Source organism: Nasonia vitripennis, assembly GCF_009193385.2.
Source record: "Nasonia vitripennis strain AsymCx chromosome 2 unlocalized genomic scaffold, Nvit_psr_1.1 chr2_random0007, whole genome shotgun sequence".
Classification (NCBI taxonomy): domain Eukaryota; kingdom Metazoa; phylum Arthropoda; class Insecta; order Hymenoptera; family Pteromalidae; genus Nasonia; species Nasonia vitripennis.
Genome location: NW_022279614.1, coordinates 2,598,188 through 2,624,773, shown reverse-complemented (window position 1 = coordinate 2,624,773; position 26,586 = coordinate 2,598,188). Strand labels below are relative to the sequence as shown.

General features: G+C 37.7%; 1 protein-coding gene across 5 annotated transcripts in view; it reads right to left on the bottom strand.

Annotated features, from left to right (window-relative positions):
* Positions 1–26,586, bottom strand: part of LOC100116824 (importin-11) — a 337,441-nt gene that overhangs the window by 72,122 nt on the left and 238,733 nt on the right. For all 5 annotated transcript variants that reach the window (XM_031925208.2, XM_031925210.2, XM_031925209.2 and 2 more), the window contains exons 11-13: positions 4,944–5,164; positions 4,499–4,856; positions 4,178–4,415 (exon numbers count right to left, since the gene is read on the bottom strand). In XM_031925208.2, coding sequence (XP_031781068.1) covers positions 4,178–4,415; positions 4,499–4,856; positions 4,944–5,164 — 817 coding nt within the window. The remainder of the gene's footprint in view (positions 1–4,177; positions 4,416–4,498; positions 4,857–4,943; positions 5,165–26,586) is intronic.

The following is a 26,586-nucleotide window of genomic DNA, read 5'->3' as shown; positions in this document are numbered from 1 at the left end:
AAGAGCGGTAAATTTTACGTTCAGAATGGTATGTTCGGTTGCGGCACTGAAGGTCATCGCAAGGTCATGCAGCCAGAATGAAACCCCGCCTACGTAATTCCTCTAGCAACGCCAAATTAAAAAAATTGGTAGAGACCAAAGTTGTAGGATATCGAGGGGACAACCCGATGGTGACCTCGGATTTGACCTTGAACGCGTTTTTCAAGGTCATTTGAAGGTCAACTTTGGATTTTTAAATAGGAACCCCATTCTTTTATTGCGGGAATGGAAAGAGCGGTAAATTTTACGTTCAGAATGGTATGTTCGGTTGCGGCACTGAAGGTCATCTCAATGTCCTGCAGCCAGAATGAAACCCCGCCTACGTAATTCCTCTAGCAACGCCAAATTAAAAAAAAGTGGTAGAGACAAAAGTTGTTGTATAGGGGGGGGGGGGGAGAATTGTGACCTCGAATTTGAGCCAGTCCTACAAGGTCATTTCAAGGTCAAATTATTTTTTTTTCAAACTTTACTTTTACTTTGTATCCGAGATGAAATCCCTTCTTAGATGTTCTCTGTCCAGCGGCCAAGACGCAAATGAGCCCTCGCTAGCGTCCAAACATAAGTCTCGCTATTCCCCGAATGATCCCTTCCGACGGTTAACTTGCGAATGACTCCTCTAGGTGGTCGCCACCTACCTACCCGAACTCCTGATGTGCGAAAAATAAAAATGGCTCCCGAAATAAGCCTTTTAAAATAAGTCCCGCGCTCAGTCTTGCCACCGCGACTCCGTCGAACCTTCCCCTACGACGCTTAACTCACGAATGATTTTCAAGCAGGCGCCCCGGCCCCGCGCCGTACCTGCCGCCCGAACTTTCGATTTGCAAAAATAAAAATAGCCTCCGAAAATTGTCGAAAGAGTCTCACACTCGGCCTTCCGCCAAAAATATTAACGAAAATTTTTATTAAAAAGCCAATCATCGATACAGAAAAAGATTAAGTAAAACATCGAAGTATTGTAGAAAAACGTCAAAGTTTGATAAAAACGTAAAAAAAATATTAAATGTTTTATTTTTAAAAAATCATAAATTGATAAACCGTAATGCCAAAATATGAATAGAATTTTACAATAAAAAGCCATCGATACAGAAAAAGAAAAAGTAAAACATCGAAGTATAAAGTAAAAAAGTTTTTATATTTATTTTACACACATTTATTATTTGAATCAGAAATAAATTGCATTATGTTTTTTTAAATAACGTTGTTGTTTTTCCATTTAATTTATTCATAAATTATTATTGTTTTAAGTATACATAGCTATACATACATACGTATGTTTGTATACATATGCTATACACACATACATGTAAACACGCATGTTGAAAATACATATGTATAAGCAGAATTATAAAGTTTGTAATACATACCATGTCGTCACACAGATTATACATACAATTACTGGCAACAGTTAATATAATTATTTAGTGATAATTCCACTGTATAAATATTTTAATTCTATTAGAAATATTTTTGCAGCAGAAATTGGTAGGTACTTAAATTTTTTGCACTTTTCTATTAGATAAGTAATAATAAACAACCAACAACACTAAAAAATGTATGTTCATTATTTAAACTTGTACAATATGTAAGCTGTAAAATATTGTATTTAACACGATAATAATTAATTAATAACATACATATTAATATAAAATATTGCATCTAAAGTTATGTTAATGTAAAAAAATTTTTATCTAACGTAACAGAATATTTATTATTGTTAACAAATGAAGATTGTACTTTTTACATCATTTCATTTAATATTAAAAATAATACGAATATACATTTTCTATTAAAATTTTTGTATTAATGTCTTGTATAAAAAAAGTTCTGCAATACGTAATGAAGGTATTTCTTGAAGAATCAATTTACTTAAAATTAAAAAATGTTTGATATAATTTCAAGTCATAGCGATTATTCTAGAAAATATTGTTTAAGAGCTAAATATTCCGATTAATTACCCATATTTTAAATGTATGTATAAGTTTGATTTCACTTCATAAAATTTAATAAGTTAAAATAAATCTTTTACTAAAATACAATTTTAACTATTTTATAAGTTATCTATTAAAATTTACTTTTAACACTTTTGGAATTACAAAATATTTATTTATTATCTATTTCATAAAAGCTTCCTAATCAATAAATTATTTTATAATAAAAAATTAATAATTACTATTTGCAATTAAATAATTGTTTAAGTAGTTTTTTATTTATTATTTTTTGCAGAAAACAGTCTAAGTTCTAGTAATGCAGTAGAATTTTTAAATTTACTTAGATATTTATCGACTTGAAATACTAATTTAATAATTGAAAATATGTGATTTGAGTCATTTTTTTTATTTTTGTAATATTTATAATCTAAGTAAATATGCCGGACTATAGTCGAAGCGAAATTGTTGATATTTTATTGATTTTGGGAGAGTGTCGAAGAAATTATAATGCAGCAGCACAATTATATCGGAGGCGTTTCCCAAACAGAAATCATCATCCATCTCGAAGTACGATCCAGAGAATTGAACAGCGAGAGAGGCGAGGACCTCAAAGATGGTACGCTAAATGATTAAAATCTTTTCTTCTATTTTAAATTTACTACTTCGTTTAAAGTGCAACATTTTACACGCTTTCAGGATCCGGAGTCGAAAAAGTGGGTGCTGTTTGAAAAAAAATAATTTGACCTTGAAATGACCTTGTAGGACTGGCTCAAATTCGAGGTCACAATTCTCCCCCCCCCCCCCCCTATCCTACAACTTTGGTCTCTACCAATTTTTTTAATTTGGCGTTGCTAGAGGAATTACGTAGGCGGGGTTTCATTCTGGCTGCATGACCTTGCGATGACCTTCAGTGCCGCAACCGAACATACCATTCTGAACGTAAAATTTACCGCTCTTTCCATTCCCGCAATAAAAGAATGGGGTTCCTATTTAAAAATCCAAAGTTGACCTTCAAATGACCTTGAAAAACGCGTTCAAGGTCAAATCCAAGGTCACCATCGGGTTGCCCCTTCGATATCCTACAACTTTGGTCTCTACCATTTTTTCGATTGTGGCTGTCCCTGACGAGTTATGAGCGGTGCCCGTTTAAATTGGGTCACCCTGTATATGTTTTACAATTTAATGTAATATATATATATATATATATATATATATATGGGACGTTTCACGTCAACCAAACCATCAGTGCACCCAAAATTTGGGTTAACCTAACAAGACGTTTGAGGTCTCAAAATGATCGTCTGGTCAAGGGCTTTTGAAAAAGTTCTGGCATTTTCAAAAATCCAATGTGGCGCATAAAATATGGAGCCTGAAACCCACGTTTTCATAGCACATTCAACAAAAACAATAGTAAAAATATTCTAATTTGTGAAATATCATACCAAAAAGCATGTATAACTGATGATAGGACATATTATTGACAATGCTGACGGAATTCCAAAATCAAAAATGGTGGAATCAAAATGGTGGACATTATACCTCCACCCAACCCATTTTACCGCAACAAATGATTTTTGATCAGTTTAAAGTATCGATATGAGGGTTTTTGGGGCCACTGCACCTTATTTTAACCTCGAAATTTTAAAATCCAAAATGGCGGACATTATACAACCACCAAAACTATTTTACCGCAATGAACGATTTTAACCCATTAACCCGCGTGAGAATATTATATGAGATCTTATATGAGATCGTATATGAGATCTCATGTAGATCTCATATAGATCTCATATAGATCTCATATGTGATCTCATATAGATCTCAGATGTGATCTCATATAGATCTCATATGTGATCTCATATAGATCTCATATGTGATCGCATATAGATCTCATATAGATCTCAGTACGAATTTCAGTACGAATGTCGGTCATATGAGATCTCATATGAGATCTCATATAATATTTTTACGCGGGAAATATATGCATGTTTGTACGTACACACGTACGTTCCTTTTTTAATGTTTTGTTTACAAAAACTAATCATTCGAAAATTACATTTCTGAGATGTGTTGATATGCAGTGATTACAGTTAATGTTGAAAAATTAATTTTACGAAATATAGGGATGTTTACAGAAGGCATTGTTTTCTAAAATAAAGAATTTTAATATTATGTAGAAGATATCAAACAAACTGTTATATAAATCTTACTCAAAGATCCTTAGTAGTATGGGCCTTATAAATTCTGTTCCATTACGTAAATCGACTCTTAAGCATAATTCAAAAAATTGCATTATCATTACTATTCCTTCAGAGCGAAGATCCCCAAGCAAAGAATTTAATGATTCCACAACAGTAGATGTTTCATTGGAGAAAAATTGTTGTGGATTTAATAATACATATGCATGAAGTATATATAAACATAACCTCAAATTTTCTGAAGATGATTCTGTGAAATTTGTGAAAATTATTTTAAATTGTTAAATTCATGATAAATTATTACAATCGTTATTGATAAATGTGATTTCTTACCTAAAATTAAAGGCATATTTTTAAAAAGATTCATTATCTCAGGTGTCGAAGAGGGCGAGTTTTCTAAAACGGCAAGCCACAGTTCTAAACCATCTTCTAATAAATACACGTAACCAGCTTGGCTCATATCACAACTTAATTCTACAACATTTATGACAAGCGGTTGTAAAATACCACTGTCAGAACCTAATGCTTTTACTAAGTGTACAAGAGTTGAAACAATGGAGCATCTTAACATATTATGATGTTCTGACTGATGCCAAAGCTCTGGTAAATACATATTGAGTGCACCAACATGAGGTTTGATTTCGTTTCCTACTCTTTCAATCATAAATGATATTACGTACAAAACACGCATCTGAAAAATGTATAGTGATTAAGTAGGATAAGTAATTTATAGGAATGTAAATTATCGTATTACAAAGCAAATATTAAGAGAAGGTACCTTTGTATCACATTCATTAACTTCTTTCAGAAGAGCAAAAAGTGATGAAAAAGCAGTTGCTAAAAAAAAACTGAAATCATCTGTGTTAAATTGAAAATCATCTATAGCGAGTTTTAGTGCATCAGCTGCAGCTAAACGAACTCCCAAATCTTCATCTTCTCTCAAAGCTTCTATCATAAGTTTATATAAATCTGGCCTAAATCCAGCAGACAGTTTGACACCTGTAATAAAATGTTTAAATTCAACAATTACATTGAGATAGTGGTAAAAATCATCATTTATACACTTTTAATACTTTCAACCTTTAAATTTTGTGCTACTTTTTGCAAATAATTATTACAGTTTCTTTGCTTTAAATATATGATTGAATGAATAATATGCAAACTTGAATTTTTATTAACAGGCAAAGGATATTGACTTCGAAAGAAGATCTATCGTTTGGAGGCGGTGTTTAGAAAATTATAAAAGAACTAGCAAACTATTCACGGCGTTTCACCATGCAAGGCATGCAAAAGGCATCGTTGTTTGTCCTTGAGTACAAATCCAATTCACCTGCAGTACAAATGCAGTTGCATACAACTTCTACTATGGGGTCGGGGTATATAGTCAATGGTGGGTTAATCAATATTAAACGATTTTCGCGTTTTCCATATCTATTAAGCCGGCGTAATAGTACATTGTACAACAAGGGGCGAAAATGGGTTTTTCCAAGTGAGTCTGGAAAAGCACATTCGCCCCTCGTTGTTCACCGTGCTTTTTATAACAAGTGTATAAGGAAGACCATTTGGGTCGCCTATGAAGTGGATCGAGAATGGAGTTTTTCGAGTCGTCCACTACGGTGGGCGTGTATAGATTCATATATATGTGTGTATATATATATTATTTAATTATTTTATTTATTTAAATATATTTTTAGTAAAGCTTTTAAAATTTAGTAAATCAAAATTTTAATAAACTGCAAATTTTGAAGAATTTTGAGAATTTTGAAAATTTTGAAAAATTTTGATATTTTGGAAATTGTTTCAACAGTTTTTAACGATTTAAAGCTTTAGTAAGGAGATGAACAAAAAAAAATGAATCGAGCGGACCGAAAATGGTCGTTTTCGCCTCTAGAGGCGAAAACGACCATTTTCGGTCCGCACGATTTCGGATTCTCCGATTATTGTAGGCTCGTTCTACCTATATAGGGGGCGAAAATGGATTAATTGATACATGTATTGTGATCAGGGACTCTCGCTCTACTTTTTGTGTGACGCTCGGAAAACCCCATTTTCGGTCCAGTTTATAGGCGCCGAAAATAGTCTTTTTTATGCACGTGTTATGAAAAGTAACTATTTTCAGACCGACGAACGAAGAAATTTTAGCGAGCCTTTTCAATTTTTTTTGCCTGTCAGGCGCTTTTCATTTTTTTTGCACGCAAATGCGGCATATGCAAGCAAAAAAAAAATGAAAAATGCCTGCCGAACAAGAAAAAATTAAAAACGCCCGCTAAATTTTTTTAAAGAAAATAGTCAGTAGTTCAAATCAAATATATGTATATGTGTGTGTGTGTGTGTATGTGTGTATGATTATGTACATATATGTGTGTGCGTGTGCGTAAACGTAACATGCGTTACAAAAATATGATATACACTAAGGGCTAAGTAGGCTGTTTGGCCTCGTGTGGTTGCAGTACTCATCTGCGGCTCGGGCTAACTCGCCTTGATTCGTACTGCAAACTCCACACTCAGCCTAAAAAAGCCCACTTTATGCCCTTGGTGCACAATATACTATTTTGTAACACAAGCCCGATTATCGCATTTTTCGTACCTGTTAAGCGGGCGTAACAATTTTTTTTGCCCGCTGCTCACTTTTTTTGAATTTGTGAGGGTTTTCAAAATTTATAAAAAATCTTGTCATTTTAATGATTTTAATATATATTAATACTTAAGTTATTTAATAAAAATGTTAATAAATAACAATACTATTTTTCTAAATATTCATGGCTGTGTAATGGCCGTATATAAAAACAGCCAATTTACTTCCGCTTTATAGTCATAAAAAACGTGAAAATCCATACATGCGTCACAAAAACTATGGTATGCACCAAGGAATAAGCGGTGTTTTTGACCTCGTGTGGTATACAATACTCGTCTTCGGCTCGAAAACGCACTTGCCTTCAGCTCGTGCTACCTTGCCTGCGACTCGTACTGCAAACTCCACACTCGGTCTAAAACATCCCACTTTACGCCCATGGTACACAATATACTATTATGAGTGGGGAATATATATGTGGCCTATACTATAAGAAAGTCTATAGAAGAAAGAATTCTTGATGCAATGGAAAGATGTTTATAAAATACTATAAACATCTAATAAGGCTGGCCCTTACTAGCGAGAACAAGAGGGAACGCCAGTGTGGTTCCGACCGAGCAACTGGGTAGTCGCATTAAGTGCGAGCATATATATTGATCATCTGAATAAATCACTAATTATTTATTATGAATTAAGTAAATTGTGTCTTTAGTTTATTCTTAGTTAAATAAGACCTCCTACATATGCGATTTCAAAGTGATTGTGTTTGCAGTTTGCTATAGACACATACATATATACACACGCATACACAGCTGCGCGGAAATGCCGATACCCCGTATGTGGCGCGTCCCCTGGGTGGCGGAAAGGGGAATGCTCATCGGCGCGTCGAGGTCTCCTTCACCGGCCAAAGGGTAGAGCAGAAATAAAATATGCTCCGCGGACCAAACAGGCTAGGGGAAGAGACCCCGAAGATAAATCAAACATGGATAGTGAGTTAGTTACATTAATACCCCAAGTGGGTCAAGCCACAGTGCCCAGTCCTGCGTTCGATTCCGATCGGGTGAAAGCCCTGGTGGTCGACGCTGGCCCCATAAAGTTTAGGGGGGCCAAACTCACTTAGAAGCCGCAGACGTTTATCATCTGACCCCTGCAGCATGTAAAGACGCAGGTGATATGGAGATGGAAGTGGATGCAGACAAGGACAAGACAGCTGTATGCATAACGCAGAGGAATGCGCACTTGGATCGTCTGGGCAGCAGAATCGATGAACTGATGGATTATGTCAGGGACGGGCACAATGTGCACAAGCAAATTAAAGATCTTGCCTGAATCATAAGAGCCAGCTATAAGAATCTCTGCATGGCAGAAGGGAAACCCAGACAACCCCGAGTCTCAGATCTCGGAAGGCGGGTACAACGGAGGAAGCCCCAAATACTCCACAGGATAGAAATGGAGGAAATAAAGGAGCAGATAATCAACCTAAAAAGGCAGCGTGGCAGAAAGTCGTTACAAGAGAGTCAAAAAAAGGAGAAAAAGGCAAGCAAAGAGAATAAAAGTGTCCCTGATGTTACAAACCAGAATAGGACCAGCAAGGATGGAACGAAGCGGGCAAGACCGAATACTTTAATCATCCAGGCTGAAGAAGGAAAGAGCTATGCAGACATCTTATCCAAAATGAAAGCGGCTCCGTCACTTAACACACTGGGGAATAGCGTAAATAAAATACGCAGAATAGTTGCAGGAGATCTTCTGATAGAGCTTAAACGCACAAGAGAAGTCAAAACCTCGGACTTCCAAGAAGCAGTTAAAGGGGTACTAGTGAAAGGCGCCACAATAAAAGCACTCCAGGAAGAAGAAACCATTAAAATAAGAGATTTGGACATGCTTACCTCAAAAGAGGAGATACTAGAAGCACTACAGAAGGAAATTGGCAAAGAGAACATCATAGAAGTCTCTACGATAAGATCTCTCCGAAAGACGTATAGTGACACGAAGATTGCAGTGATACGGGTACCAGCTCAGATAGCGGCTAAGATCACTAAGCTACAAAAGATCGTAATAGGATGGGTATAAACTGTAGGATCCAGGTAGCTAACGTCAAAAACGATTTGCTTAGATGTTATAAATGTCTAGGTTTTGTCCATATCGGTAGAAACTGCAGAGAAACTGAAGACAGAAGTAATGTTTGCTTTAAATGTGGAAAAGATGGGCACAAAGCAAAGGAGTGTAAGAACTAACCCAACTGTGTACTCTGTAAAGGAGGCACAGGTGGAAAGAGTGACCACGCAGCTGGTAGTTATGCATGCCCAGTCTACCGAGCTGCAGTAGAAGCCACTGACAGACGAAGAAAATGAAAATAGTGCAGTTGAATATAAATCACTGCGCGACTGCACAGGACCTACTGAGCCAGTATGTCCGTGAGACTAAAATCGACATAGCTATCGTCTGTGAGCAATACAGTGAGACCTAGACAAACCATCGTGGGATATAGACAGTACTAGTAAAGCGGCGATATAGGCATGCAGAGACGCCACTTTTCAGGAAAAAATGACAAGACGTAATGAAGGATTCGTACGCGCTAAGGTCGCAGGCGTACACATTTACAGCTGCTTTGCTTCTCCTAACACGTCGTTAAAATAATTCAGACAACTGTTGGACCGGATAGTACAGGATGCTGTAGGAAGAAAACCGGTACTAATAGCAGGCAATTTCAATGACTTGGCAGTAGAGTGGGACAGCCAAAGGACGAACAAAAGAGGACGAGCGCTATTGGAAGCATTCGCCCACCTTGACTTGGTCTTATTGTTAGTTAATCAGGGATGTTCTTACATATATTAAAGAGGAGACGCAGGGTCCATCACAGATCTCACGTTTGTTAGCAGCTGCCTTATTGGCTTAATCAGATCGTGGATGGTGAGCGATCATTACACAAATAGTGACCACCAAGCGGTAATAATGGAGATAAGATGAAAAAAATTAACTTTTAAAAAAGTAAAAGGTTAGGTGAGTTTGATATATTCTGCAACGAAATTACAGACAGAAAAGAACTGAGATCAATTAAACAAAGTCAAGTTTATTGTATTTAATCGTAATGAAGCAAGGAAAAACTCTCAAGATAATTACTACGTAACTTGCCACGCCCGTTTCATTGTACTTATAGTGTTTGTTTTTTTACTTTTTTAAAAGTTAATTTTCTTCAAAGATGTCCATCCTTTTTAGTATATTTTTTGGGTATTCGATATTCAACGTCGTACAAATAAAATATAAGCATCTTTAGCACCTTTCGACCACAGCTTTTTGTAACATTTTTATCACTAACATTAAATCACTGATAGTTCTGATATACACCACTCTCAAATTATTTCTACACCTAGACACCAACAAAACACGGCGTAAACTACCCATATCTCGTCATCGGCCACCGTGTACACCTAGACACCCCCCTTGAATGATTTTTACACTTAGACATCAAAAACCACAAAGCGCTCCAACTAGACCTCGTCATCGGCCACCCTGTACACCTAGACACCGCCCTTGAATAATTTCTTTACCTAGATACCAAAAACCACGGAGCGCACCACCTAGACCTCGTCATCGGCCACCCTGTACACCTAGACACCGTACTTGAATCATTTTTATACCAAGACACGGAAAACAACCTGAACCTTGCCATCGACTATCCTGGCAAGCTAGTTACTGTTACAGCTCCGGAACGCAGAGTATGCACCGGCAACCTCTTAGTTCTAAATACCGTAATATATTATTATATTTTCTTGAGAAAGCAATTCCCATCTGTAAATAGCTTTGCGGCCAACTTCACGGTCTAATGTCTTTGTGGACTCGTACAATTCATGTCTCGGAGAAGGAACGTTTCCTAAGAACTGGAAGAAGCAACGCCTGGTGCCAGTATCAAAAGGTGATAAGCCACCTGGAGAAGCTGCCTTATACAGACCACTCTGCATGCTCGACACTCAGGGCAAGATTTTAGAGCGCATAATCAACGTTAGAATGGACCAAGTCATTAAAAAACCAGGCGGACTAGCAAAAAATCTAGACGGATTAAGGAAAAAAAAAACTCCACTCTTGATGCCGTAAGCTTAGTAGTCGACACCGCTAGAACTGCAATAGAAGGAAAAAGATGGAAAGAAGGATCCTAGAAGTACTGTGCTATTATTACACTGGATGTTAAAAATGCGTTTAACTCAGCCAGCTTGGGCAAGATACATGAGGCACTACCGAAAAAAGAGGTAGATATATATAAGAAGGATATATAAGAAGAATTATGTCTGACTACCTAAAAGACAGAACCCTTTTGTATGACACAGAGAACAGCACGAAAACATATCAAGTAACCGGAGGGGTCCCACAAGGGTCAGTGCTTGGCCCATTATCGTGGAACATCATGTACGATGGAGTACTTAGGCTAGAGCAGACTGGACTTGAGCTTACTAGCCATAAAACGGAGGCTATCCTTATATCTAGTAGAAAGAAAATAGAGACAATAACGCTGTCAGTGGACGGACACGAAATAGACTCTCAGCTGACCATTAAGTACCTGGGAATCACCATAGATGCCAGATTAACGTTAAAGCAGCATTTTAAGAGGGCGAGCAATAAGGCAGCAAAAGTCGGTCCTGCACTATCGCGATTAATGCCAAACGTAGGTGGGCCAACGTATGGTCGAAGGTTACTCCTAGCCAGTGTAACTACATCAATTATGTTATACGGTGCCCCAATATGGGCGGACGCTATGTTGGTGAAGTCCTATGAACGAAAACTGTCAACAGTTTATAGGAGAAGTGCATAGCGGGTCGCTTCTGCCTACCACACAGTATCAGAAGTTGCAGTGTGCGTTATTTCGAGTATGCCGGCTATTGACCTTTTAGCAACAGAACGAAAGAATATATACGAAGAAAACCGGCGCGGTGACAATACTCAAAAGAAAGTTTGGAAATCCGCAAAGGAACAAACCCTAGCTGAGTGGCAAAGACGATGGAACTCCAGTGGAAAGGGGCGATGAACACATCGTTTCATATCACGTATTGTTGGCTGGACCAATAGACGATACGGGGAAGTGAATTACTACCTTACGCAGTTTTTGAGCGGACATAGGTGCTTTCGAGCCTACCTACACCGAAGACAAAACACTAGCGTCGAAAGTTGACTGGTGCACAGTAAACAACTACGTAAGGACCATTATCAAGAAGGTTCGAAAGTACGAAGATAATAGAAGGGAAGGACAAGGCGAAACAGCTGAGTAAAACTGTTGCTAGACGAAGGCCACTAGGTAATAGATACAAAACGCTTCTCGGACTGATGCAGAGGAACGAAGGTCACAGAGTTAAGCTCTCACTCCCCTGTCCGATGCAGAGAAAAGTAGGAGCTAGGGTTGAGTACCTATAAGTGCTCCTCAGACCAATGCTGAGGAACGTAGGTAACTGAGTTGAGCCCAGACTCCCTCACCTGATGCAGAGGAACGTAGGTGTCGGGGTTGAGTCTTTCTAGAGGATGGCCGGTCGATGCTGCTCGAAGTAGACTATCGGACGATGCGGCAGGAAGCTGACGGCTGGACGATGCAGAAGGAAGAAGACGGCAGGACGATGCAGAATGCAGAATGAAGAAGACGAGTTTGATCCGGAACCCCTAATCACTTTGGTGGATAAGAGATGTATGTATGGAAATGTGAAACTTCAAAGCAGATGCCAAAAAAGGCTAGTTAACGGGCCCCACGGAAGTATTGTTCAACGATAGTACCTGTAAGGATCAGATGTCGGAGGGCCACTCGTGCAGAGCTTGCTCTGCCTACGCCACATAAAAAAAACGCACATACACAGATACTTGTATTAGTCGCTTCGCTTGCCAACTCCCCATTATAGTTTCTGTGTAATTTTTATACTCAACATTTTATTTACATGATCTGATAATCATGTTCTGTTTGATTATAAGAATAAACGCTCTTATAGAGTTATATAAAATTAGTAGATTATATTAAAATCAAAGATCAAAATGTTGTCACAGTCGAAAAAATAAAAAGAAAATGTGTTACTAAATGTAAAAGTACTGAATTAACGTCGAACTTCCATTAATAATGGCATTCAAAAAATGGTTTTCTATATTTTCCTCTTTCATTTGAAGTTTTAAATACATTATTTAGATCAAGTGGCGCAGCAGCGCCACGAAAGCGAGTTTGAGAAGCAGACGAAGCTTTGGTGCCCGTGACACTATTTACCTCTATATTGGTGTTCGGATTTTGCATTATAAAAAAAAATACTTATCATTACTGTTGGTAGTTTTTTTTTTGGTTTATTAGAATGTTTTCTGAGCCAAACTATGATTTCCTACAAAAGTATTAGTGTAAAGGCTGCTTATTTTTATAATATTTGAGTGTATAATCCACAAATGCTAAAATCACGTTTTTCTTCTTCAGTCAAAAATGTGTTAAGACCGTTAAGCTAGCCGGAAGAAGTGTTAGGACCGTGAAGTTGGCTGCACATCTAAATACAGATGGGAATTGCTTTTTCAAAAAAATATGAATAATATATTACAATATTTAGAATTAAGAGGTTGCCGGTGCATACTCTGCGTTCCGGAGTAGTTACTAGGTAGCCAGAGTAGCCGATGACAAGGTTCAGGTAGTTTTCGGTGTCTAGGTAAATAAATCATTCGAGGAAAGTGTCTCGGTGTACAGGGTGGCCGATGACGTGGTCTAGGTAGTACGCTCCGTGGTTTTTGGTATCTAAGTAACACAATAATTTAAAAGCAGTATCTAGGTGTACAAAGTGGCTAAATGACGAGGTCTTCGTGGTGTGCTCTGTGGTTTAAGGTGTCTAGGTGTAAAATCATTTGTGGACTGTGTCTAGATATATAGAGTAGCCTATGACAAAGTCTAGGTGTTAAAAACATAATAAAATTTCCTAAAAAGGACTGAAATCTCTGAAAAAAATTAACTTTTAATAAAGTAAAAGGTTAGGCGAGTTTGATGCATTCGGCAAAATTTATTATAGATAACAATCACGTAGCATTTCATACATATTAATTACAATTTTTATATTTGTTAAAGTTAATTATGGCAACAAATGCTGTGGCAAATGTAATAATTGTAACCATGCATTTAAAAAAGTTATGAGATCAATGAAAAATAGTCAAGTTTTTTTCAATCTTATTTATCAATAGTTTAACTTCGTACATGCATTCTATTAGTACTTATAAAGAATTTTTAAGTATGTAAAAGTTGATATAAATCTTTCAAAAAATAATTTTTGTGTCCTGTTATCTACATTGATGATATATCATTGTATCGAAATAACTATTTTATAAGTTTATGTACACAAATAAATATGTTCAAATAAGTTACTAATAGACAGCACCATAAGTGAAATAAATCGGGAATTGCAAGTTACAGTTTCCATTGTTTAATTATTAATATTATTTATATATTTAAAACTTGACTATTTTTCATTGATCTCATTGCTTTTTCAATCTATGGTTACAATTATTACATTTGCTACAGCTTTTGTTAAGTCACAATTAATTTTGACAAGTTTATAAATTGTTATAATGAATATGTATGAAATGCTACTTGATTGTCATTAGTAGATAGGCTATAGGCATACTAAAACATAGGCATACTAAAACACCCCCTCTCCTTTCAGAGTGTTTTAGTACCCGACGTAAGAGAGGGAGAGTATCCCCAGTCTACCCCCGTATGTATTTCTTTGAAAACCTATAGCGTTCTTTCAATTCCTTCCCTTGCATGAGCGACTCGAAGATGTTTCACCGCCAACTAATGCTATTGGCTGCTTATAGGACCACCCCTAATTCTAAGTCCCAATTAGCTTTCCCAGAAAAGCTAGGCAGTTTTCCTTCCAGAGATCCGCTATTAGCGATTGACCAGTGGCGCAAAGGCAAAGGTCACAAAAATGCACTTAGACCGATAGGCCTGCAGAGAGCGCGAAGACGAACATGAGCTAATAGGACTACAGAACGACAAAAAATACTTTTAGCGATTGTCGGGTAACCTAGAGGCATGCACCAAGGCCGATGCGTCTTATGATAGTCATTTTAGGCAGAAGATCCTTTTTTTTGTTGCGCTACCTGCAGAGAGCGCGGAGATGAACACGTCGTACTGACTTTGACGAGTGCCCTAGAGGCCTGCAGAAATCTTAAAAAAAGCGGAGGCACCGATAAGTTTTATGAAGATATCCGACCTTTTTTTTCGTTTTGCTAGCAGTGGACGAAAATGCGTGAGTGTCGCAGAGACCTGCAGAGATAAACGTTGTAAAGGCTTCTAGCGTTTGACGAGTGACTGAAGAGGGCCTGAAATACACGCACGGACGGCCGGGTCGTATGATAGTCATTTTTGGCAGGAGATCCTTTTTTTTGTTGCGCTACCTGCAGAGAGCGCAGAGGTAAACACGTCGTTTCTCCAATTAGAGGGCTTTTTAAGAAAGTATTGGGAAAAGAAGCTCAGCAAATCATAGGATTTTCGGCAAAATAGTGAAAAATGTGCTCCTGTCTTCGAGTATAAATAACCCCTCAAGATACACCGGAGTCAGTCACAGATTTTCTTGAAACTGACAAGAAAATGGCATCAAAGAAGGAGAATTCGGCAATGCAGCCTTCCCGAAGCCGACGAAGTCTGCAGGCCGCCCAGGATCGTATACGTTAGCTGATCGCCTCTCTCCTAACAATGCTGGACTACGTTTCCTGGGCAATGGACGTGGTCGAAACATGTAAGTTCGACTCTAGTAAAACACTCTAAAGTCACAAATTATTTAAGTTTTTGATTAATTTATTTGAATTATTTTATTGTTGCAGTGCCACAACCACCGAATGCTGCTTTGCAGCAATTGGCGCCGCGGCGATCTCCGGCAGCTGACCCGCCTCGACGATCCCCAGCGGCTGACCCGCCTCGATGATCCCCAATGGCTGAGCAGCCTCGACGATCTCCGACAGCTGAGCAGCCACGGCAATCCTCGGCGACCCAAAGAAGACGGTCTCGATCGAGCTCGAGTTCAAGCTCGAGCTCTAGTTCGAGCTCCAGTTCAAGCGGAACATCATCCAGTTGCGCATCGTGCAAATCCGTTAAAAGTATACACGACCTCAAGCCGATTCCTAAGATTGCATCCTCGAATATGAAGAGAAAAGCAAATGGTAAAAATATTAAATTTATTCTTAAAATAATATAACTTTATTTTTAAAAAATAATAATGCTAATTTGTTTCCTTATTTTTACAAAATAAGAAGGCAACGAGCAGAAGAAGAAGAAGGCAGGAGATTAGATTAGATTAGATTAGATAGTTTTTATTTGCGTACATTATGTTGTACAATAATAAGATTCAGCATTATGAGGTGAAAGTAGAATACAGTAAGTTGGGGCGTGTTTAGATTATGTATAGTGTAAAAGTGTACCGATGGTGAAAATGAATAGTGCGAGAATGAGTAGGTGTGTGCGTGTGCATGAGTGTGTATGAGTTATGTGTTTTCGAGTTGAAAGTAGTAATCTTTAGCAAGTTTTCTGAAGATGACAGTAGATGAGGTGTTTCTAATGTGAGATGACAGGCTATTCCATAAGTATGACGCGCTGATATGAAACGAGTTCCTCAGCGTCTCAGTCGCGAAGGCAGGTATTTCCAGAGGTGTCACCTCGCCCCTCACAGGCCGGAGCGAGACGCGGAAGTCAAAAAAAGCCAGTACGTATGATGGTACGACCGAGTTAAACATTTTACGAAGGAAGCAGACTGTGAATTACTTCCTGCGTACGTCAGTGGTTAGCCACTGCAGCTCCCGCCTGTAAGGGGAGATGTGCTCATCTCTCCTTATACCATAGATGTACCGAATTCCTGTATTCACGAGCCTCTGTAGTTTTAAGTCGAGTTCCTGCGTCAAGTCACAGTATACAATAGAACAGTAGTCGATGATCGGAATTAGGAGTGCTTGCACGAGATGTTTGCGCAATCTGAGACTGGTACTCTTTCTAAAAAAGTAAAGCCTGTACATTAGCGAGTGAGCACGTTTACACACTTGTGTAACGTACTCCTTCCACGAGAGTTTAGAGTCAAACACCAGTCCCAGATTACGCACAGAAGATTCAAAGCTGACCTGGGCACCCCCGATATTAATGAAAGTGTCAGCTGTTGAGGTAAGTAGATTTATGTAGTATGGGGATCCCAGGACAATTGCTTTGGTTTTTGTAACATTAAGTTTAAGCTTGTTTTGCGCAGCCCAGCCCATTATCCTCTCGGCATTAGCACTCATCTTGTTTGATAAAGAATCGAGCTCCTCGAGGTGGCAATGACTGTAAATTTGCAAGTCATCCGCGTAAATAAGATGGGAAACATAGGAGTCTAGACAGAAACCGATGTCGTTGATGTACAATGCAAACAGCAGGGGACCTAAGACGGAGCCCTGCGGGACGCCGATGTTAAGACGCTGCGAAGAGGAACGCTCGCTATTGTCACCAACGACGGCTTGCTCTCTCCCAGTGAGATAGGAGGCAAACCAGCGGATAACCTGCTTAGAGAAGCCGAAAGTGGATAGCTTCCTCAGGAGCCGGACGTGACATACAGTGTCAAACGCCTGGCTAAAATCAAAGAGTAGAAGGAGTGTCACTTTCTTTTTGTTTATCCTGACCCTGACATCATTAGTTAGCTTAATTAGTCCAGACTGAGTGCTGTGGCCAGGCGGAAGCCTGTTTGATAGTTGTCTAGTAAGAGCCTTGATTCAAGGTATTGTGAGACTTGCCTGTGCACCAGCCACTCCAGGGCCTTGGAGAGAAAGCAGAGAAGTGAAATCGGACGATAGTCAGTCAGGGCTGTTGGTGAACTGACTTTGTTGAGTGCACGTACAAGTGACAATTTCCAGTCAGATGGGAAACGGGTTTCGCTCAGAGACAGGTTGAAAATGTGACATAGTAGAGGAGCGAGAACTGGCAGTGCTTTTGAGATAACAACCTGAGGGATGCCGTCGCTTCCCCTGGCCTGGGTGTCGAAGTGCGATACTACAGCCAACACGTCCGATTCCGTTATGGTGCCAAACTCGAAATGTTCCGGGAGGTCAAGACTTTCCAGGGTTAGAAGATACTTCTCAACAGCAGGAGCTAATGGATTATTGGAGATCGAGCTGAAATGCTTATTGAGTTCATCTGTGCTAAAGCGAGGTGGCAAAGGGGCCTTAGTGGCAGAAATTCCAAGTTTCTCCAGCTCTCTCCAGATCTCGGCAACATCAGTCAAGGTTGACAGACGTGAATAATAATAATTCAGCCTGGCTTCCTCGACCTGTTAGTGAGCATTGTCTCTAGCTAGTCTGTATAAGCGGAAATCTGAATCAAGCCTGGAGTCCCTGAAACGCCTGTAAAGTCTCTTCCTCTCAGATACAAGGTCACGAAGAGCCGTGGTGAACCACGGGTGACGTTGTTTTCTCGGTGTTACAGTCCGTAATGGGGCGAGATGATTAATTGCGTTAGTGAGGTTAGCGTTAAGTGTATAGATGTATTCGTCAAGTGATGAAGCGGTGAGGGATGACCAGTCATATGCGCTAAGAAAGTCCCTTAGCATCTCGGCGTTGATTCCGTTAAAGTTTCTGTAGGAGTATGTGTTAGGTACGTATCGTGGAATCGGTACGTCGAGAGTGGCCGTACTTTGAATTCAGGAAAATTCCCGCCAGCGCTGGCCGCTGGTTAACTGAAGCTGATGCGTATGCGCGTCAGCTCCGGTTAACCTACGACGGATACTAGCGAGTTTTCCCAAATTCAAAGTTTTATTTAACGATAAGTGTACAAAATTTTTAGAAAAGTTGAAAAAATTCTAAAATTTTTCAGAAAAGTTATGTATGATTTTTAAATTGATTTATTCTGCTCTTTGTCTTCGTTTTAGTTTTATCCCTTTTCAAATTAATAATAAAAGTTTTCATATTTCTTTAATAATTTTTTTTACAAAATCATTTTATTCAATAATTTTTTTCATAGTACATTTTAATAATCATCAACTTTGTCTTGACTAAATTTTTCAGACAAATAATTTAATAACCCTGCTCTTATTGAAAGATCATTATGGATGGCACATGCTATTTTTCTTTTAATAGAATGTGCAAGCAAAAGTAATTTTTATAACTTTTTATGTTCTCGAGCGGAGGGCATCCGATATCTTCGACATTAGATAATAGACTAAAACAAATAATGTGGATGAATTGGAGTATTAAAAGCATGAAAAAAAGACCTGAAGGAATGTATAAATACTTACACATTCGGCAAATAATTTTTCAACCACGGTGCTTTCTGTTCTCTATTAACGAATATCTTTTTGACATCTCGCGTAAAGATTTGTAAGACATGTTGAAGTCGATGGTATGGAATGTCACCAGAATTCCATTCAATTCCATGGTGACTTTTTTCTAGGCAATGAATCATACATTTTTCTTCCTCGGTAAGTTCTTCCCATGGCATTGGAGACTTGAAGAGGTAAGCAGTTGGTAAAGCTGTTTTTTTTTATGTTGAGAGAACTAATTTCCTTGAAAATAAAAGTATCCGCAGCAATTCTTTGAAATCCTTGTATGTCAACAATATAAACATTTTCTTCCAGATATTTCAGTATGGTATTTTGAAACATCTTTTTGTATTCACACATTGTAGTTATCTTGCAACTTCGTAGAGTTAGTTCTATAAGACGAGTTTATTGTAAATGAACAGATGGATTTTGTCATTCTGCTTATATAAAAAGAAACTCCACCTTGGTTGTCACACAATTGGTTGTCAAAAAGAAGCATATACCTCATTGGTCTAAAAATAGAAAATTCATCCCCTCCCAAGAAAATATCCCTTCTCCTCGACATGACTTTCTCCTCAGCTTTTCAATGTCGAAGATGACCACTTCTTATTGGAGCAAAGATAGAAAACCCATCCCTTCCCAAGAAAATATCCCTTCTCCTCGTCAAACTTCTTATTCATTGGTAGTTACTAAAATTTTACTCCTTTTCTTTCGTGGTCTCGTCTATATTAAGCAAGCAATCTTACTTTGAGGAGCAGACTTCGTCTACTACAGTACACGAAACTAGTTCTTTATACAATTCTGTTTTGTGAGTGTTGAGTGAAAAAAGTAAATATGGCTTCATTTCAACTTTTTGAACGCCTTGTTGAAGTAGTGCGTGGTACTTTGCTAAATATACATGAAATGAGCAATAATGATATTCATTATTGGCTGGACATGCGCAATTCCACAATAAAGGAATTGAACGAAAAAATCGACAAAGCTAATCTTGCAAGAGAAGAAGACACATCTTTCATGTGTGCAACATCTTCAGCAAGGAGGCGGTCTAAAGTCGGAAGAAACTGAAGCTAGAGTTGAGTGGCGATATGTAAAATAAGCTTTTCAAAATCGAATTAGAACAGGTGTAGTTGTAAACATAAAGCATGTAAACATTCTAAGTTTTTTTAACGATGCGGAAAAACTCTTCAAGGTTAAAGTAGAAGATTGCTTGAAGGAATATCACGCTGTAAAAATAAATTCTGACTTTATCGTAGAATTTTCTATGCAAAAAAATGGTGGGGAAACAACGGACATTAAATATTTTACAAATGAAAGTTTTACAACATTCATGTCAATGAATTTGGAAGAATGGTTCAAGGATCATATCAAAGAACCTATTCTCACCCAGCTTGAAGAATTTCAGGAGAAAGGTTCTGGCTGGACCCTGACGAGTATTATCAGTTTGTGTATCAATATAAAAAAATATTCTCCAATCAAGGGGAGTTCCTTCATTCCACTTCCAAAGTTTATAGAAAAAAAGGATGTGTTAATATTCGTAATAATGATAATCGATGTTTCAAGTATACTATACTTTCAGCATTGCATCCTAGTGAAACTAATCCCAATAGAGTCAATCAATATCGTTTGTATGAGAATGAGCTGAACTCTGGTGATATAGAATTTCCAGTGAAACTTAAAGATGTTCCGAAATTCGAAAAATTAAATGATATTTCAATAAACGTATACATATTAAAAAGTACAATGCAAAGTTCGAAGTATCGCCATACCATATTACAAAAGAAAAGAAAGAAAAACATGTTAATCTACTCCTCATTCAAGATTTTTACATAGATAAAAATGAAGAAAATAATCATGATGATGGCGGAAGCTTGCCTAAATACCACTACGATTAGATTAAATATCTGTCTCGACTTTTAAGCACCCAATTAAGTAAATCTCATGTAAAATCATACCACTGCGAAAGGTGTTAACAGATATTTTACTGTGAAGAAAGGCTGGAAATGCATGAAAATGATGCAAAAATTTAAATAAATGTCGAATTAATTTGCCCGACTTTAAGAATAACATTCTTAAATTTAAAGATTATAATAAAAGGGAAAAGTTCCTTCTGATATTTATACAGATTTTGAATGTTTGTTAAAGCCTACTAAAAATGAAAATGCTTTTCAGCTTCATAAAGCATATAGCATAGGCTATTATATAAAGTGCAGCTTTGATGACAGTTTATCTGTTTATAAATCATACAGACAAGAAAATGAAGATGAAGAGACACCGGCAAAATGGTTTGTTCGAGAACTGAAAGGAATTAGTGAAAAGATTAATATACTCTACAAAAATCCAAAACCAATGAGACTTACAGATCTAGAAGAATTATCTTTTCGGAGGTCAACTGTTTGCCATATATGCTGTAAGCCGATCAAACGTGAAGAACTCGCAGTACGAGACCATTGTCATCTAACAGGACAGTACGTTAATTTTAAATGTATACAAATATTTGACTTTAATGCTGTACAACATACTATTTTTTCTATTTAGTTTCAGGGGTGCAGCTCACAATTCATGCAATTTCAATTACAAGGATTCGAGGTTTGTGCCGGTTATATTTCATACCCTCAATTATGAAACACATTTTATTTTGAAAGAGATTACTACTTCTACAATAATGAATGAACGAGTATCTCTGATACCTCACAACAAAGAAAAATATATTTCATCTACGAAGTATATAGATGACTGTGACATCAGTTTTAGATTTATAGATTCATGGCGTTTTTTACCATCATCGTTGGAAAAGCTTGCATCATATTTGGAAACCGTGCCAATAACAGTAAATGAGTTCAAAAATGATGGATTTACAGATGAGCAAATCAATCTTCTTAGACGAAAAGGTATATTTCCATATGATTTCGTAGATGGATTACACCGGCACACAAAATAAAAAAAGTTGTCTGCGCGAGAAATCAGACCTATCTATCTTTATGTTTTTCGGGTCGCTGAATTCGAATATAAGGTCAGTTAGGTCCCATCACGTCAGGTTAAAGGTCAGTTCGAGGACAAATTGGGAAGTAACGGATAAAAAAATTAAAATGCTATACAGGGTGACCCAATTTAAACGGGCACCGCTCATAACTCGTCAGGGACAGCCACAATCGAAAAAATGGTAGAGACCAAAGTTGTAGGATATCGAAGGGGCAACCCGATGGTGACCTTGGATTTGACCTTGAACGCGTTTTTCAAGGTCATTTGAAGGTCAACTTTGGATTTTTAAATAGGAACCCCATTCTTTTATTGCGGGAATGGAAAGAGCGGTAAATTTTACGTTCAGAATGGTATGTTCGGTTGCGGCACTGAAGGTCATCTCAATGTCCTGCAGCCAGAATGAAACCCCGCCTACGTAATTCCTCTAGCAACGCCAAATTAAAAAAAAGTGGTAGAGACCAAAGTTGTTGTATAGGGGGGGGGGGGGAGAATTGTGACCTCGAATTTGAGCCAGTCCTACAAGGTCATTTCAAGGTCAAATCCAAGGTCACCATCGGGTTGTCCCCTCGATATCCTACAACTTTGGTCTCTACCAATTTTTTTAATTTGGCGTTGCTAGAGGAATTACGTAGGCGGGGTTTCATTCTGGCTGCATGACCTTGCGATGACCTTCAGTGCCGCAACCGAACATACCATTCTGAACGTAAAATTTACCGCTCTTTCCATTCCCGCAATAAAAGAATGGGGTTCCTATTTAAAAATCCAAAGTTGACCTTCAAATGACCTTGAAAAACGCGTTCAAGGTCAAATCCAAGGTCACCATCGGGTTGCCCCTTCGATATCCTACAACTTTGGTCTCTACCATTTTTTCGATTGTGGCTGTCCCTGACGAGTTATGAGCGGTGCCCGTTTAAATTGGGTCACCCTGTATATTCATGTTTTTTTGGTCGCTGCATCCAAATCCGGAATCAGTTTGGTCCGATCACGTCAGGGTCAAGGTCAGTTCAAGGTCAAATGGAGAAGAAACAGTTTAAACCGATTAAAATGTCATATCAAAAGTTTCCAAAAATGGAAAAAGATACCGAAAAATTGTAAAAAATCTTATTTAATCACATAATATCTTCCTTGTGTACAGAGAAAAGTTGCTTTCGTTTATATTTTTTTCTTATTTTGCTTTTTTTCTACTAGCTTAGTAACTCTCGATGTCTTTCTTTACTCCTTTCTTCTCTTGTAACGAACTCTTTTTACTTCAAATGACCTATGCAATGGGTTTCTTTTTCTCTTTTTGTTATTTGTTTTAATGTCTCTCTTCAGTGTCCAGCAAAAATCTGCCATCATGTTGACATTCCATCTTCCTTGGTATCGATTCTCCATTACACTTATATCTTGATGAAATCGTTCTCCCTGTTCTTCACTGACATCTCCTAGATTAAGAGGGAAGTAATCAAGATGGGAATGTAAGAAATGCATTTTATAACTCATCAAGCAACCCAAATTTTTGAAATTCTCCAACATTTGTTCACCTAGTTCCTGATAGTTCTCACTCTTTTTATTTCCTAAAAAGTTCTCACGAACAGTTTTAAAACTTTGCCATGCAGCTTTTTCTAACGGAAACAGGTTTGCATCCATTCCCATAGCTTACTCGACTAAGCTGAAAGAGACTTATGAAAATTTAGAAATTGTATTGGAAAAAATAAAGTACTTGGAACATCAATGGAAAATTTGTGGTGATCTTAAAATTGCAACCATGATCTTAGGACAACAATCAGGTTTTACTAAAAATCCCTGCTTCTTGTGTTTATGGGATAGTAGAGACAGGGTAAATCACTACGTTAAGAAAGTATGACCAACTAGAACACATTTTGAACCAGGATCGAGGAACATTATACGTACGCCATTGATTGACGCATCAAACTATCTGCTACCACCAATTCATATCAAACTTGGCCTCATGAAGCAGTTCGTCAAAGCTCTGGATAAAGATGGCGATTGTTTCCAGTATTTGGGAGAAAAGTTTCCCGCAATAAGTGAAGCTAAATTAAAAGAAGGTATTTTTGATGGTCCTCAAATTCGTACTCTATTTGAAGACGAAACATTTATCACAAAAATAAACGACACAGAAAAAGCTGCATGGCAAAGTTTTAAAACTGTTCGTGAGAACTTTTTAGGAAATAAAAAGAGTGAGAACTATCAGGAACTAGGTGAACAAATGTTGGAGAATTTCAAAAATTTGGGTTGCTTGATGAGTTATAAAATGCATTTCTTACATTCCCATCTTGATTACTTCCCTCTTAATCTAGGAGATGTCAGTGAAGAACAGGGAGAACGATTTCATCAAGATATAAGTGTAATGGAGAATCGATACCAAGGAAGATGGAATGTCAACATGATGGCAGATTTTTGCTGGACACTGAAGAGAGACATTAAAACAAATAACAAAAAGAGAAAAAGAAACCCATTGCATAGGTCATTTGAAGTAAAAAGAGTTCGTTACAAGAGAAGAAAGGAGTAAAGAAAGACATCGAGAGTTACTAAGCTAGTAGAAAAAAAGCAAAATAAGAAAAAAATATAAACGAAAGCAACTTTTCTCTGTACACAAGGAAGATATTATGTGATTAAATAAGATTTTTTACAATTTTTCGGTATCTTTTTCCATTTTTGGAAACTTTTGATATGACATTTTAATCGGTTTAAACTGTTTCTTCTCCATTTGACCTTGAACTGACCTTGACCCTGACGTGATCGGACCAAACTGATTCCGGATTTGGATGCAGCTACCAAAAAAACATGAATATATAGCATTTTAATTTTTTTAACCGTCACTTCCCAATTTGTCCTCGAACTGACCTTTAACCTGACGTGATCGGGTAAAACTGAGCCCAGATTCAGATTCAGCGACCAAAAAAACATAAATGTATGGCATTTTTATTTCTTTTAACCATTTCTTCTCAGTTTGACCTTGAACTGACCTTGAACCTGACGAGATGGGGCCAAAATGATTCCGGATTTGGATTCAGTGACCAAATAAACATAAATATTTGGCATTTTAATTTTTTTAACCGTTACTTCCCAATTTGACCTCGAACTGACCTTGAACCTGACGTGATCGGGTAAAAATGACCCGGATTCGGATTCAGCGACCGAAAAAACATAAATGTATGGCATTTTTATTTCTTTTAATCATTTCTTCTCAGTTTGACCTTGAACTGACCTTGAACCTCACGAGATGGGGCCAAACTGATTCCGGATTTGGATTCAGCGACCAAAAAAACATAAATATATGGCATTTTAATTTTTTTAAACCTTTTCTTCTTAATTTGACCTCCAACTGACCTTGACCCTGACGTGATGGGGCCTAACTGACCTTATATTCGAATTCAGCGACCCGAAAAACATAAAGATAGATAGGTCTGATTTCTCGCGCAGACAACTTTTTTTATTTTGTGTGCCGGTGTTATACAAGTTAACGACTACAAAACTGCCAGAAAAGAATTTTACAATAAATGAACAGATTCTCATATTATTGACGGAGACTATCATCATGCTGTTACAGTATGGAATATGTTTACTATACAAACTTTGGGTGAATATTCAGATTTGTACTTGAAAACAGATGTTTTATTATTAGCTGACGTCTTCGAAAGTTTTCGAGAGACATCTCCGAAAGCGTATAGTTTATGTCCTGCACACTTTTATACGACTCCAGGTCTTACATTTTCAACAGCTCTAAAAATGACAAAAGTGGAATTGGAGCTTCTTACAGATATAGATATGCTGATGTTTATTGAAGCAGGCATTCAAAGAGGAATAAGTCAATGTTGCAATCGGTATGCTAAGGCGAAAAATCCGTACATGGAACCATCATATGATAAGAATCAGAAAATGAAGACACTCTTATATTTTGATATTAATAATCTTTATGAATGGGCCATGGTGCAGTATTTACCAGTGGGAAAATTCAAGTGGATCGAATATGAAACGAATTCAAATTTTTTCAATGCACCACCAAACTCTGATACAGGCTACTTTGCTGAAGTAGATTTAGAGTATCCTGAAGAAATACATGAAGATCATCAAGATTTGCCTTTTTGTGCAGAGCATCGTACACCCCCTGGCTCAAAGCAAAAGAAACTGTTAACTACTTTGACGATAAATAAAGGTATGTCATTCATAATCTTGCGTTAAAACAGGTATTAGATAATGGACTTCGACTAAAAAAAGTGCATAGGATTCTGAGTTTTGAGCAGAAGCCTTGGCTCAAACCATATGTTGAATTTCATACAGAAAAGAGAAAGCAGGCCAAGAATGAGTTTGAAAAGCTTTTCTACAAGTTATTAAATAATGCAGTATATGGTAAGTGTTCGGGTTATGTATGGCCGTTTAGCGAGATTTGAATTTCGCGCCGTAGAGCGTCGATCGCTGCGGCGAGAGCGGGCGAGCGCATGCGCGCGCCGCCAGGGGCGTATCTTTTTCGCGCGGGATTGGGGCTCGCGAGCACGTGCCAGTCAGTTCTGACAGCTTCTCCCGAGGAACCGGTCGACTTTTGCATCTTGCGTCTACACCTCTTGTATTTGCGTGTCGTCACTCACGTCCTTTTCAGGACGGTC